The sequence below is a fragment of the Camellia sinensis genome, chromosome 5 (assembly GCF_055761805.1).
Source record: "Camellia sinensis isolate YWXY chromosome 5, ASM5576180v1, whole genome shotgun sequence".
NCBI lineage: Eukaryota > Viridiplantae > Streptophyta > Magnoliopsida > Ericales > Theaceae > Camellia > Camellia sinensis.
Genome location: NC_138965.1, coordinates 213379271 through 213393031, shown reverse-complemented (window position 1 = coordinate 213393031; position 13761 = coordinate 213379271). Strand labels below are relative to the sequence as shown.

General features: G+C 36.7%; 1 protein-coding gene and 1 pseudogene across 1 annotated transcript; one reads left to right on the top strand and one right to left on the bottom strand.

The window, feature by feature from the left end:
* On the top strand, nucleotides 1-3488 carry LOC145791186 (serine/threonine protein phosphatase 2A 57 kDa regulatory subunit B' theta isoform-like). The gene is made up of 2 exons (XM_082871445.1): nucleotides 1-2267; nucleotides 2856-3488. Exons 1-2 carry the CDS (start codon nucleotides 1053-1055, stop codon nucleotides 3198-3200), a joined length of 1560 nt encoding a protein of 519 aa, XP_082727571.1. The 5' UTR covers nucleotides 1-1052; the 3' UTR covers nucleotides 3201-3488.
* A 1436-nt stretch (nucleotides 3489-4924) lies between these two features.
* LOC145792080 (stemmadenine O-acetyltransferase pseudogene) lies at nucleotides 4925-6207 on the bottom strand (annotated as a pseudogene).
* Nucleotides 6208-13761: the final 7554 nt, after the last annotated feature.

Sequence of the window (13761 nt, the reverse complement as noted above, 5' to 3'; positions counted from 1 at the left end):
AAAGAAAAAAAAGAGGATTGGAAAAAAAAGAAAAAAAAAAAAAAGAGAGAGAGAGAGAGAGAGAGAGAGAGACTATTCCATTCATTTCCCTTCAGTGAATCCTAACTGGCGTTCTTTCCTTTGTATGTAAGCATTGTAGAAAGCCCCCTCTCTCTCTCTCCGATTTTGAACTTTCTGTGTTAGAACAAAATCTTAAACTGTTCACTTGCTTATACTATCGGGCTTTTTTTTCGGTTCAGTTAATGCAATTTTTTTGATAAAAAAGGGCTTGTTAATTTGTAAAAAAGAAGGTAGAGAAAAGTGATATCGATATACCCTTTATTTCTCAGTGGAAGAACAGAGTAAGCAAAGGGGCTTTCTTGAATTTAATATGGATTTCAATTGGCTTTACACACATGGGTTTTGAAGTTCCTCAAAAGCTCGAGTCTTTCCAATCAGGGTTTTGGTGAAAAGTGATGGCAATGCAGAGATTTTTGACTGGGGCATGAAGGTGAACAAGGGTTTCTGTTTGAGTTGATTGCGAGACATTAATGGTTGGTCTGATCTGAGAGTTCAGAATTGGATTCTGTATCTGGGTTTTCTCTCTCTGTGGAAAGTAAGTTTGATTTCTCACTTACCAGATTATAGATTGTTGAAAGAGAGAAAATAAAGAGAATGAAGAAAATTGTGTAATTTTATATTCCTCATTATGTACAGAGAGCAAGAAACCTAGATGTGGATGCTTTTTTGTTTTCTGAAGCATGGACATGGTATATGCTTCTAAAGATCAGTAATTTTTTCATATGGGTTTTGATGATTTTGGGTTGTTGTATGTTTGTTGAGAACGAAGAATTTGAGACTCTTTGGTGAACTGTGTTTGATTAGAGCTTTGAATTATGGTCTTTGCTGTGGACTTGTTTCTGTTATTCTGTTTCTTGTTTGGTTGTGCCTAGTTTTGTTGTCCATTCTGATGTATACTTGCAATATCCAAACATTCCCTCATAAAGTGTTTAGAACTTGGGCTGTTCTTAGCACAAGCTATAGAAGGGGCATTTAGTTCATCTAATTCAATTATGTTTAAACACTTTCTCAAAAAGCTTCCTAAGAAGTCCTCGAAGGCAGCTTCAAATCTTGAATTTGTTGGCTCTACCCCTTCTTTAGATGCTGCTAGAAGTACAAAGAGTAGTGCTGAGGCAGGAAGTGACAAGTCGGGCAATCTAAACAATGCATCAATTTCAGCCCCTTATTCTGCATCAACTATGGGATACAATCAAGATCATAAGTTTTCGGTTGGGGTTAATTCAAAAATGGATGTGAATTCACTTGCTGTTTATGAAGCACTGCCAGGTTTTCGGGATGTTCCAAGCTTCGAGAAACAGGACTTGTTTATCAGAAAGCTGAACATGTGTTGTGTTGTATTTGACTTCAGCAATGCAACAGCGAACGTCAAGGAAAAGGAGATCAAGCGACAGACATTGTTAGAGCTTGTGGATTATATCACTTCCGCAAATGGGAAATTCACAGAAACTGCTATGCAAGAAGCTATAAAGATGGTATCTGCAAATATATTCCGGGATTTTACTCCTCAACCACGTGAAAACAATGTTTTAGAAGCCTCTGATTTGGAAGAGGACGAGCCTTTGATGGATCCAGCTTGGTCTCATTTGCAGATTGTTTATGAATTTTTGCTGAGATTCATTGCATCACCTGAAACTGATGCGAAATTGGCTAAAAGGTATGTTGACCACTCCTTTGTTCTCAAGTTGTTGGATCTATTTGATTCTGATGACCCTAGAGAAAGGGAATACTTGAAAACTATACTACATCGAATCTATGGGAAATTCATGGTACACCGCCCGTTCATCCGGAAATCTATTAACAACATATTTTATAATTTTGTCTTTGAGACCGAAAAGCATAATGGTATTGCAGAACTTTTAGAGATTTTGGGAAGTATCATTAATGGATTTGCTTTGCCACTCAAAGAAGAACACAAACTGTTTCTCATTCGGGCTCTAATACCGTTGCACAAACCAAAATGCTTGGCTATGTATCATCAACAGTTATGTTACTGTATTACACAATTTGTGGAGAAAGATTTCAAACTTGCTGATACTGTTGTAAGGGGCTTGTTGAAGTATTGGCCAATCACTAATAGTTCGAAGGAAGTCATGTTTCTGAATGAGTTGGAGGAAGTTCTAGAAGCTACTCAGCTGCCAGAATTCCAGCGCTTTATGGTGCCATTGTTTCGACAAATTGCTCGTTGCTTGAATAGTCTGCACTTTCAGGTCGTGAGTTTTCATCTTTTTCTAAATGTATTTTGTTCTGAAATATGTTTCGTATGACCGGTTTTGTTTTGTTTTGGGGTCAATATACCTTCCCAATGTGGGTTACCAAAATTTGATTTCTTTCAATTCCATGCATGTTTGAATTTCCTTTGTTGGTTTCATCTAAGTAGCGCTTCTTTAGTGATGATATCCCACATCCTGTTAGGTTAACACTCTCTAAGTTTTTACTTTCACTTGATGTAAGGATAATTTCTCTGTCAGGAAGACATAGTGTTAACCGACTACAAACGATAAACTGAGGATGAAGATGAACATTGTTAATTATTGGAAGCAACTCTTTTTGAGAACTTCTTTTACATAAAATATTTTATCAACAGGGCTTTCTTTTCCCAAAAAAAAAAAAAAAGGATTTCCTCAAGGAGAAGTCATGTCTTTCGCTAGTAACCAAATAAATAAATAAATAAAAAGGAGAGGAAAAAATCACGTCTATATATATATATATATTTAACCTTAGTCTTACTGTAGCTTTATTGGGGGCAATTCTCGAATCCTTAATCATCGTGTGACCAATACTTGGGTTTCTTTCAGGTGGCAGAGAGAGCATTGTTCTTGTGGAACAACGATCACATCGACAACTTAATTAGACAAAATCGCGAGGTCATACTGCCCATTATCTTCCCTGCATTGGAGAGAAATGCTAGAAACCACTGGAACCAAGTTGTCCACAGTTTGACATTAAGCGTCCGCAAGACTTTCTTTGATATTGACCCTGAGCTATTCAAAGATTGCATGCTCAAGTTTCAAGAAGATGAATTGAAGGAAGAAGAGGTAAAAGCTAGACGTGAAACCATGTGGAAACGTCTAGAAGAAATTGCTCCAAAGAAAGCTGCAAGTAATGAAGCAGTGATTGTTACCCATTCAGGTATCCCCTAGCATGCCTTCATGTTAGAGAGAGATTTTATGTAGTTCTAGTGGCCTCAATTTATTTTATTTTATTTTCGGATATTCATAAATTAGTTGCATGATAGTGTAGAAGGTTGAATCTTTTGTACTATAGTTGTTTGATTTTATTCTTCCTTGCCTACTCGTGGAAAACCCAAAGCAATAGCACAGCAGGTAGGTGCTTCTCAGCTTTGCCATTGTTTTCTTTTAATAACTTGTACAGACAATGAAATTATTGAAGGCATGTTGTAATCGAGTAGTGCCTTGGTTCCTTTTCAATTTTGAATCTTGCTTATTAAAAATTTAAAAAAAGAAAAAGAAAAGGAAAAAGAAAATATCAAAGGAATATTTTGATCCAAAATTAAGGCCCAAGAATAGAAGCTTTGAGAGAAAAAGGATTAATTTTGCAAAAATGTTTGCTAGTAATTCTTATTTGTCGGAGTTAGGTCCTGAATGATACCCTTTTGATTCTTTCCCTTCTGGACATTGTGTTTTTGTATTTTTTTTTTTGTTCCTTCTAAATATGTGGTCCAGGGAATTAAGAGCTCTCAGCTCACCGCATTTTAGTTTGGTGTACATTTTGTTACCATGGTTAGAAATTAAGAAGGATGTCTATCTGTTTTCTTTTTCTGTTTTCCATTTTCATTTTCTTGAAGTTCTATGATTCAGCTTTTAGTCATTCTTTGAATATAATTAGTATCTGAAGTTTGGGTATTCTTGCTCCCTTGCTCGCTGCATTCTGTTGTGACTTTTTTAATACAAAACATCAGATCCTACTCTCCATCTTATTCTAGGGTTTTGGCTTGAAACAAGGTTGTCCATTAATGGTTAACATCTGACTATTTTCACCTGCGCTTTCATTACGGGTCTTTTTGGCAGGTGAAATGGTTTTTGAGCTTGATGGCTTATTGTTTGAATCTGTTTTTATAGCTGGTTGTTCAGTTGGTCTATTGACATATGCTTTCTTTGCTTTATTTGTGTTGAGAGTCCAATAATACAATGTTGTTAATGCATTTTTAGGCACATTTCATGTTTAAGGCCCCATATGCATTTTTGTGATTAAATATTTATTGCATTGATAAATAAAGACGTGTCTTAGATGTAACTCTTGCTATTCATATGTTTCGTAGATATTGAATTAAGAGAAAATTCCACTTTACTTTGGGAATTTGGCTCTAGAGCACTTCATTCCATGTTTAAAAATAGTTATATATCCCTCACGTAGTTTTATACTAAAGTATTAGCATTACATTTTTTGTTCCAATTGACAGAAATTGTATCACATGCACCTGTAAGAGAGTTGAGAAGAAAAAAATTAGTTAAAAGTCAAATTCCAATGTGAAAACGCTAGGTTGCCCTTGTCTACAACTTCACTCATGTAGAAACCCTAAGACTAAACCCCCTTTCACCACATCCAGCGACCTCCCCCACCACCATCCGCCACCTCCTGCCTCCTCCCCATCTCCCATGCTGCCCCCTCCGTATGGTAAAATTTGGTAAAGCTACATCACAAACAAGGAAATACACCACATAACCTTATTTTATTTTGATAGAAATTCACACATATATACAGCTTCATACTTAACCCATATCTTATATCCAAACTAAGAACACTCATAATAAGCAGACTTCCATTTTACACTTAAAAGCCACTTCTTGGAAGAACCTTTCTTCTTCTTCTTCTTCTTCCCAAAGAACTCTGAACATATCTGGGATCATTCATAGGTTGTTGCAATATATGCAAGCAACTCCTTTTCAGCTTCAAATTTCGCCATCTCTTCCTGCTCCAAATGTATCCCTGCCTCTATGCCATCGCCTTTTCCAGTCTCCATGAAAGTCGCCAAGTTCTTGAACGGCAACCGAACCGAGCCCGCCCTCACGGGTCTTCCCCACCCAAAATCAGTTTCATACAAAGGCAACCTACACAAGCTTGTGAAGTTAAAAGAAACTACCTCTCCCTTAATGAATTTCTGGCCATGCTCTGTGATGAAATTCAAGTGTCACTCCCTTCTTGGACTTCCGTAACGAAATCCCCATCAACACTCTCTATCATCTCTCTCATCTGCCTCACAAGGCCTCGACTCTCGTCCCCGCTGTCCATGGATGGTATTGCCATTGCAAACCAATAAAGATTTCCAAAAGAATGTTCCGGCAGTGGGGGGTCCATTCTTGGATGCAAGTTCACTGCATGAATCACTGTGTGGTTCCTTTTGGGTCCTGACTCCACTTCGGTTGAATCAGCAAACCGGGTCCAAATGACAACTGATAATACCTCCACTCGCATTGGCTGTATTGGAGAGTCTTTGTCGGTGCTATCGGTGTACTTGTCTCTCAGAGCAGCAACAGCAGAGTTGCTGAAAACAAACCTCTTTGTAACAATTGCCTCCTTAGTCATCCCAACAGTTGGTTTATATCCCGATATGTCTTTAGGAGGAAAGAGCTTGGCTGAGTCGAATTGTGGGCACACTAGGTGACCATCCTTGCGAGCAGTCACAGCCCAGCTAGTGACAAACAAGACAACAGACAAGGCATCGGCAACCTTGTGGGATACACAGGTGCCAACGGCCATTCCACCACAGTCGAAGAAGGTGACTTGAACAGAGAGCACCGTGTCATCGATATAGTCAAGTTCTCAAGGTAGAAATTTGTTGAACTCAGCGGGGACTGGGTCATCGACGACTTCATAGAGTCAGCAATTGGCTCGGGCTTCCAAATAGGAGATGCCCTCGTCGTTGCAGTCAATGGAGATGTTGTCTACAAGCCGTCCTGCTAGTGGGTAGAACTGTGTTAGGGTCTCGGATAGGGACGTCTTCAGCTGGTCGCACATGTTAGCGTTGCTGAGTTTGTCGGCATCAGTTTCAAAGAAGAGGAGTATAGGCATGTGGACTGGAGGAGATATTTGATCAAGAAAGGAGCACTGGTAAGTGTGAAGGTGGTGAGGGGTTGGAGAAGATGGTTTGATGGTCTCTTTTGAGATGATTTCAACTTCAACCTTCATTGTTTTCTTACGATGGTCTAGTTTTAGAACATAAACAAAGTGTAGTGTTGTGTGTATGAGATTGTTGCGTTTGGTATTGTGCAAGTAGTGAGTGGCATTGCATTGCTCTTAAATAGATTCCTCCATGCACGTAGTACATGAATGTGTCACACATTCAAGTGAACTTTGGCCCTATTTGATGCAGTTCATGGAGCTGTTTATAGCTTCTTCTTTTTTTCTTTTTTCAAGTAACTTATGAGACAAAAATAACTTATATAAGTTGAAAAAAGCTAACAGACCCCTTCTCTCTGAACTTGACCATGTTTGTTTACATGACAAAATAAATAAAAATGTTGTATACTCATAATTTAAATGTATAGTGTAGATTTAAACTTGGTGTAGTGTAGGCTATATACAGGATGATTCTGATCCACACATTTAAAATTATTGTTACTTGTCGTGGTATTTTTGTGATGATCAAAGAAAAGTTTAATTGTTTCATAGTTGCACCAATGTAGTGGTATAACATGAGAATGAATCTAATCTACGTCTGTGTATTTTTTTGAGGGCATAGCAATGCTGTATTGCAATATGTCAAATGCCCGTTAAGTTACTTAAGCATGTGCACAATCATTAATTATTGGTTACTTAAGAGCTTGGACTTACTTTTTTTCAGAAGATTTTGTTGAAATTATAGTGGAAAACCATGATAACCATGCATGAGTCCATGTAAGAGATTAGGATAGGGACTTTGATATGAGTTTTCAAATGCACAGACCATCCCTAATCCACTTAACATATACGATACACAAACTTGTGTTATTAGACACTAGAGAGAGCAGGCCAATGGGGTTTTAACTTCTAAAAGAGAGCAAATGAAGCCATTGTCTTGAACCCTAAAGACGAGAAATAAGGAATGTTTTCCATAGGTTTTTTGTTTAATGGGAAAGGAGGGGAGATTAGGTGTAATTATTCTGTCTTTCTGGAATACCATGTTAACTGTGTATTTGCCTATAAATAAAGATTATAAATGCTTACATGATTTGAAAAATAAAGAAAATGGTGGACAAATAAAAAATACTATTAGTTGAGTACACAATCACCGTGATCCAAATTTATGTAATAATTTCTAAAAGAAGAAAAAAAAAAAGTGAATAAAATATAAGTTATTATTTTTTTGATTTTTGTTTCTCTTTTCGAAGTCCTACCCAAAGGTTCTTGTACCTTCAAATTATTATACTCTTTGGCAAAAATCTTTACAATCTGTGCTTTGTATTTTTGTGACAAACAAACAAGGATTAAATTGTGAATGTCTTCGCCTGCAGGTGCCTAGCGATATATGCTTCATCTGTGACATATAGTTTAATTTGGGGTGGCGCAAATAGACTCACAATTTTTTTAAGGACTCATTTCTTTGAATCTCTACTCTAAGAATGATAAGACTATGAGTGTTGGGGGTTCAATTCTAAGTGTTATTTGCATGATGGTGGGTGTCCTATTTCAATTTGTGTCTATTATAATAATTTTAATTGAAGTTATAATTGTCAATAAAAAAAAAAAAATCAATAGACAAGAGTCCTTAGAAAAAAAAGTGGAGGGTATTAGCACCACCCTTAATTTGGTGGGGGCTTAATCATGCAAATTTAATACAACCAGTTTTGTATCCTTTCACAATTATAATCATTCTCCAAAGATGTTAAGTCTTTATTTGTCAAGATGGTTGGGAACTAATTCAGCTTATTAAAAGATAAAATAGGTTAAAATATTAATAAGATAAAATGTCACATCTAAATTATAATCATTTCATTTTTTCTCTAACAAAATTACAAAAAAACCAAAAGTTAATTCTAAACGAAACTTTTTTTTAATTAAAATAAAATAAACAAAAAGTCATGTTAAAAAACGTTCTTTCCAAACAAACCTAATACATGGATTAGCTTCGAAATTTGTAATATAATCAAAATATACATTACCATAAAATAAAATTAAAAAAATCAAAATATTCACATCCCTGATTAAAATAATTAAGATATCACTGTCTGAGAATACTTTTGGTGATCCTCATTGTGTTGATGTGTATATTATTAATATTTTTTTATAATTTAAATTAAAACATTGTTGAAAGGGAAGTTAAATGTTATTTGAATTAATTTTTTTCAAAATGAATTTAATGTAATTTTATTAGATTTGTAAGGTTTAATGTATTTTGTTAAAATTTTAAGAGAGATTAGTGTAATTTACTCTTAATTTTTTTATATAATTATAATTATATAGTGCATATAAATTTATTGAGTTAGGTTCAAACCAAATTTTAAAATTTTACAAATTTTAAAATATATTGAAGTTCTTCATTTAAAAAAATGTTTATATTTTAGAGGTTTTTACTTTAAAATCTATGATATTAAGATTTTATAAGATAAATGACATGTACTATTTTTATAATAGTTGTGGTCCTTTAACATTTTAAAGAAATTTCAACACAGAAAATTTTTAGCTCTTTACAGAGAAATTTTAGAGAGAAATTTCAACTCGTAACAGATTCTAATAATATTATTGAGAACCTTAACTAATAAGAAAGAACATAATAGACCTCTCTTATTACCAAACCAAACCAAACCAAACCAAGCCTTTAAGTCCCATCAAATGGGGTCGGTTACATGAATCCTTCTTCTCCACGCGGCCCTATCAAAGTCCATTTCATTAGTCAAATTACGTAGATTCATATCTCTATTTATAAAGCTAGTCAACGTTAATCTAGGCCTATCCCGTCCCCTAACACTTCCATCTACCGTTACAGCATCGCATCTCTTCACTACTGCCTCTGTTGGTCTCCGTTGAATATGACCAAACCATCTCAAACGATTCTCTCTCAACTTATCTTCTATCGGTGCTACTCCTACCCATTCCCGAATATACTCATTCCTAATCCTATCCTGTCTAGTCTTACCACACATCCTCCTTAGCATCCTCATCTCAGCCACACTCATCTTATCTACATGTTGTTTCTTGGTTGCCCAACACTCCATCCCATACAGCATAGCTGGTCTAATAGCCGTTCTATAAAACTTACTTTTTAGTCTAGTGGGTATTCGTTTATCGCACAATACCCCAGACGCACTTTTCGACTTACACCATTCCGCCTTAATCCTATGGGCCACATCTGCATTAATCTCTCCCGCTGTTGTCATAATCGACCCTAAATAACGAAAATGTTCACTCTTAGGCAGTTCTTGGTTCTCAATCTTCACTTCTCCTCTGCTTTCATTGTTACTGTTACTAAATTTACACTCCATGTACTCTGTCTTAGTTCTGCTTATCCGAAATCCTTTAGATTCAAGAGCTTTTCTCCAAATTTCCAACTTTGTGTTAACTCCTTCTCTAGTCTCATCTACTAACACAATATCATCTGCAAAAAGCATACACCATGGCACGTCATCCTGAATATTTATCGTCAACTCGTCCATAACTAAAGCAAAAAGATAAGGACTTAAGGTAGATCCTTGGTGTAACCATACAGTGATAGGAAATTCATTTGTTTCTCCAGCTGACGATCTAATAGTGGTCACCACCCCTTCATACATGTCCCTAATCACGTCAATGTAGCCTTTTGTCACCTATTTCTTCTCTAACGCCCACCATATTATATCTCGGGGCACTCTGTCATATGCTTTCTTAAGGTCGATAAACACCATATGAATGTCTCTTTTTTTTTCTTTATACTTTTCTATTACTCTCCTCAAAAGATAGATCACTTCTATTGTTGACCTACCAGGCATAAACCCAAATTGATTCTCTAATACCTCTGTTATGTCTCGCAATCGGCGTTCCATCACCCTCTCCCACACTTTCATTATATGACACATTAGCTTAATTCCTCTATAGTTGTTACAATTCTAGACATCACCTTTATTCTTATAGATTGGCACTAAAATACTCTTCCTCCACTCATCTGGCATGTTCCTAGTCAACAAAATTTTGCTAAACAACCTAGTCAACAAGAAACTCACTTTTTACCCAAACACTTCCAAGCTTCAATACGTATATCATCAGGTCCTAAAGCCTTATTTGATTTCATCTTCTTAAGTGCAATCTCCACTTCAAAGTTCCTAATCCTGCGATAGAACCTATAGTCTTAGTTTATCGTATTACTGATTATTTCTTCCCCCATTGTCGTACTTCCATGTTCTTCATTTAACAGTTTCTTAAAATAATTCTTCCATCTTTCCTTAATCTCATCATCCTTCACCAATACCTTAGAATCCTCACTCTTGATGCACTTTCTTGATTAAAATCTCTTGTTTTCCTCTCCCGTATCTTAGCAAGTTTGTATACCCTCTTTTCTCCCTCCTTACTATCTAGTCTAGTATATAGGTCATCATAAACTTTCAACTTAGTCTCTCTCATTACTTTCTTGGCCTCCTTATTAGACAATCTATAGCTCTTAAGGTTTTTCTCAGTTCTATCATTTTGCCACTTTTTAAAGCACTCTTTTTTGCCTTAACTACCGCTTGGACCTCTTCCCTCTACCACCAAGTTTCCCTAGAGCTGGGTTCCATTCCTTTCAACTCTCCAAGCACTTCCCTTGAGATTCTTCTCATACAATTGGCCATCGAATTCCACATAGTGTTAGTATCACCTTCTAAGTCCCAAGTACCTTCCTTATCCATTCGATTCTTAAATATTTCTAGTTTATCCCCTTTTAAGTCCCACCATCTCGTCCTACGACGCCCACCATCCTTCCTAGCTTGGTATTGCCCTCTAAAACATAAATCTAGTACCAAAATCCTATGTTGAGAGACCAGACTCTCTCCAGGAATCACCTTACAATCATTGCATTTTAGGCAGTCCACTTTTCTCACAAAGAAATAATCTATTTGGCTCTTAACTAATCCACTCGTAAAGGTTATCAAATGCTCATCCCTCTTCTTATACATAGTATTGGCCACCACCAGGTCAGAAGCCAACGCAGAATCTAAGATTCTCTCTTCAGCCTCATTTCTGTTACCAAAACCGTATCCACCATGCACCCTTTCATAACCTACTTTATCTATGCCCACATGGCCATTAAAATCTCCACCTATAACCAGGTTCTCTCTTATGGGTATCTCCTGTAAGATCTCATCCATTTGCTTCCAAAAATCCCTCTTAGTTTGATCATCTAACCCTACTTGAGGGGCGTAAGCACTAATAATGTTCACTATATTCCCTCCAATAACTAGTTTAACTAGCATAATCCTATCTTCTTTCCTAGTGACCGCCACCACACTTTCCATAAGACCCTTGGCAATTATGATTCCTACCCCATTCCTGCGTCTATCCTTACCACTATAATAAAGTTTAAAACCAGTATCCTCAATTTCTCTAGCTTTCTCTCTCGTCCACTTAGTTTCTTGTATACAAGCTATACTAACTCTCCTCCTAATCATAACATCTACCAATTCCATCGTCCTACCAGTTAAGGTTCCTATGTTCCAAGTGGCTATCCTAAACCTATAGTCTTGGACTAGCTTCTTTACTCGCACTCGTCCAGAAAAACGCGAAAACCTTTGCCCATTTTTCACCGCACCCAGGCGTCGATGCGGCGCCCCTTGCTCACTTTTCGAATCACCCGGAGGCAGGCGCAACGCGTCACTTGAGGGGAACGACCTAGCATTTAAACGATTCAAAGTAGGATTCATTTTCATAAGGGATCCGAGTGGCTTTTTTACGTGTTGGCTGTCGGCTACCTAACACACAACCCTCCTCCTTAACCCGGGTTTGGAACCGGCGGAGTTGTTAACAACCCCGGCGGAGTTGACCTCTCCTATTACCAAAAGTTAAAAAAATGTTTCATTAATTTTTTTTTAAATTTTATTTATGAATAAAGTTTGGGAGCTCGAAACCCCTCCCCCCGAATCCCTCGAAATTCAGGAGGGAGGGAGAGAGAGAGAGAGAGAGAAGAGAGGGGAAGAGGGCTCGCAGTCGCCGCCCGATCGTCGCCCGGCGTCCTCGTAGCAGCTCATCGCAGCGTCACCCGGCGTCACCTCGCCCGATCGTCGTCTCCGGCAGCCCCCGCCTCTGCCTCGCCTCCGCCTCCTCCTCCCCCTGTAATTAGGGCCCCCTCCAGTCCTCTTCCCTCCTCCTCCTCCTCCTCATACTTCATTCTCTTCTCCTTCTTCCTTCTTCATCTTCTTCGTTTCTGATTGAACCAGAAAAAAAAAAAATGCAAAAACGACATCGTTTCTGGGATTAGGGGGATTCGGAGAGCTCAGATTCGAGCTCCCTAGCACGACTCTTTATTTATTTACCTTACAAATTATGGCAAATGAGCTTCTAACAAATGAAACATGAATGTATTTTCTTATAAAACTTTATTACGAAAAATTCATTTTGGCACCGCCATACATCAAACTCTAGTTGTGGCGATGATAGAGATTCAGAGAAGGTTGCCTATGAAATTCCTACTTTCGATTCAGATCAAATACTGGTATGCTCTCATCCGAAACCCTATTTTCATTTCCCTCCATTACAATTGCTATCACAATCACAAAGCCGATTGATGGAGTATTAATCATTTGAGTTAGATAATTAAAAAAATGTGAGACATAATAAATGGTAATTGGTGAGGAGGCTTATTGTATAATTTTTTCCTCTAGAAAGATGCCAGAATTAACTCTTGTTGAATGGAGATTGATTGGCCGTTGTTTGGTCCTATGAAGAGTTGAGGTGGAAATGTGGAAGTTTAGCAGTTGGGACATTGTTTTTAGCCAATGCAATGTGTAGGCCTTTATGGCTATTTCTTTTTGGGCTTCTAGAAACAACTGGAACTTGTCTTTTTTTTTTGAACGATTGTTGGAACTTGGTGATTTTGAAGTTTGTTGTGTCTAGCTACGAACAATATTTGCGTATTGGTTGAACTATTTAGAGCTAATGATTGAGTATATATATATATATATATATATTTTGATCTAAAAAAGAAGAAAAAAAAAGTTAGTATAATTTACTTTTCTTTTACTTTTTATTTGATTATATATAATGCATATAAATTTATTGCATTGGGTTTCGAACTAGATTAAAAGATTTACGTGTTTGGTTTGAAAATTTAAAAAGAGATTTGAAAATGAGAAAGAAAAATGTGTGAAATTAGATAAAATATAAATGTATTTTATTTACATTTCACCTATATTTTTTCTTTTCATTTTCAAATATTTTCTCAAATTCTCCAATCAAACACAGCGTCAAGAAATTTTAAGATATATTTAAGTTCTTTATTTAAAAAATGTTTAAATTTAATTTAGGGTTAATGTTTAAGGAGTTCTAGAGAGAGAGCAAAGCTTCTCTCTCTAGGAGATTTTCGATGGTGTTCCGACGATGCTCTGGCGATTTCTATTACACTTCTAAATTATAGATTTGGACATTTTTATGTCTAAAATAGGAGTTTTGAGAGTTTTCTACTCCGATTTCAGTATATATTTTTGGATTTTCGACATCTACAATGGTTCTCTCTTCTCTCAAGTTTTTTCCCATATCATTGTGGGTGTACTTCTTGACGGTGTCCAAAGTTCGACGGCGACAGTAACGAAGTTGGGCAACTGC